The 2,092-nt window shown below is 29.8% G+C and overlaps 1 protein-coding gene across 1 annotated transcript; it reads right to left on the bottom strand.

Moving 5' to 3' along the window:
• Window positions 1–634: 634 nt before the first annotated feature.
• LOC131647949 (uncharacterized) lies at window positions 635–1,760 on the bottom strand. Its single transcript, XM_058917760.1, has one exon. It carries the CDS (start codon window positions 1,661–1,663, stop codon window positions 962–964), a length of 702 nt encoding a protein of 233 aa, XP_058773743.1. The 5' UTR covers window positions 1,664–1,760; the 3' UTR covers window positions 635–961.
• Window positions 1,761–2,092: the final 332 nt, after the last annotated feature.

The following is a 2,092-nucleotide window of genomic DNA, read 5'->3' on the forward strand; positions in this document are numbered from 1 at the left end:
TTTATAGAAAAATAAATAATTTATATTATATTGAATGACATTAAAACTCTTCAAAAAGAGCTCTATCAACTATTTTATTATTACAATAAATTTAGAATTTAGTAACATTTGAAAAATATTATTAAATTATAGTAAAAAATGATTATCTATTATATAATTTTAGAAATATTAAAAATACTTAAATACTTAAAAGTGAAATAGTTCTAAAAATTCAAGAACATGATGATTAAAATGTTTGAATATATCATCTTTAAAATTTTGTTTTTTTCAATATGGCCCAATGCAATCATACCCTATTTTCCACTTGGAAAGTGGTGGTAACACAACTTTCATCTTCTACTTTTGATTAAAGTGCAATACCAGCATATCTTAAATTTTGCTAATACAACACTAAGTTAAAACTTATAGATGGAATCCCCCACTCAAATGAAAATATGAAGAAATTTTGTCCCTATCTTCATGTCTTTATCATAGGCCCAACTATTCTTGTTATTAACTAAAATAAATATATTATTTAGCAATTTTGGGTTGGTATATGAAAGCACTATGCCAACCACATCATTGATACCCTTTATGTTCAACCTATTGAAATGTTCAACCATCAAGAAATAAAACAAATCATTAAAGAAAACATGAAGAAACACTATCTTAATGCACTTGGATTAAACAAAACAAAATTCTTTCTGGAAAACATTATAATGAAGTTTTTAAAAATCAACCATTTTGCGAAAACGGTCACGAAAAAGCATTATCGAAAAATAGTCATACAGATATTGTTATTCACCGTCTTTTATGATGAAAAAAATTGTAGTTGATTCACAGTGTAAAAAGACTACAATCGGAGTTGGGAAGTGTAGTACATTATTCAAATATATACAAGAAAAAGTTCTCCAAAGAAAATCAAGAAGATTGCACTTGAAACATTGATCACTAGAAAGAAAGGAAAACTTGTTGATTCTTGTTATCTCACAGTGGCTGCAACTGTGTGAGCCCAAAACTTGAGATTATCCTTCATATCAATCTCATTGCCAAGAGTTGGTACTCTCCAATTAAGCAAAGGATTCACTTTTCTTTTCTGTATAAGATCCCAAGCCTCAGATAAATAAGGCCTACAAATCACACTTTCATCATCAACATTGTGTTGTTTCTTGCTCAATCCAGGTATCAAAGAAACCAATGTTGAATCCTTATCTTCCTCGGAAAATGTAAATCCCAAATCCATAAACCCTTTTAGCTCCTTAAACTCAAGCTCTGAAAAACTCCTACTAGTTTTCTTACCTTTTCTGAGTCGGGCTCTATGAGTACGTTGACGAGTAGCCTTTTTCGCATCGGTTGATTCTTTTTCTGATGTGAATTCTTTCACTTCTTTACCTGAGAGAATTGGTTTCAGTTTCTGTGGTAAGAGGACGGAGTTTGGTGAAAGAGAATCGGAGAAAGAACCGATTTTGGATCCTAAGTTTTCGTCGCTAAAGGACCTTACTTGAAGTGTTGGAATTCTAAGGAGTTGTGTGTCTAGAAAAACATGGTTTTCTTCATGGGACTTTGAGGTTGAATCTAGTAATGTTGTTGAATGTAAAGGTGAAGATGGTTTTTTGTTGGTGGTGAGAATTGATGTCTCAAACCAGTTGGTATCTAACAACTTCAAAACTTGTTCTGCAGACATTGGTTTTTTAGAACTTTTTGATTAAGTAAGAGAAGGTTTGAGGAGAGGATTAGTTAGTGGTTTTGTGATGACAAGAAAAGTATTCAAGGATAATGTATTTATGTTGATAGCATTATAATGTGCACTTGTGAATGTCTAATATGTAATCAAAAATAATTATTTTCATCTCTATAAGAAAAATAGTTATGTTAATAATGTACTAAAAATATATAATTTTTTTTAACGTAGAACTAAGGGTTATTAAAACCTGATTACAGATAACATAACGCGGGGTAGATCCGCCAACAAAAAGAAATTACAAACTAGTAATTAGAATTACGAAAAAAATAACAAAGAATCTTTGTTAAATTCATAAAAATTACAAATGAGGTGAGTAATTTCTCCTATAAAAATATATAGTTGTGTTCTCTAAATTAATCCTAAAGAAAA

Source organism: Vicia villosa, linkage group LG2 (genome assembly GCF_029867415.1).
Source record: "Vicia villosa cultivar HV-30 ecotype Madison, WI linkage group LG2, Vvil1.0, whole genome shotgun sequence".
Taxonomy (NCBI): domain Eukaryota; kingdom Viridiplantae; phylum Streptophyta; class Magnoliopsida; order Fabales; family Fabaceae; genus Vicia; species Vicia villosa.

Bases quoted from the DNA above. Each gene is read 5' to 3' on its own strand.
- LOC131647949 (XM_058917760.1), bottom strand. From the start codon at position 1,663: ATGTCTGCAGAACAAGTTTTGAAGTTGTTAGATACCAACTGGTTTGAG.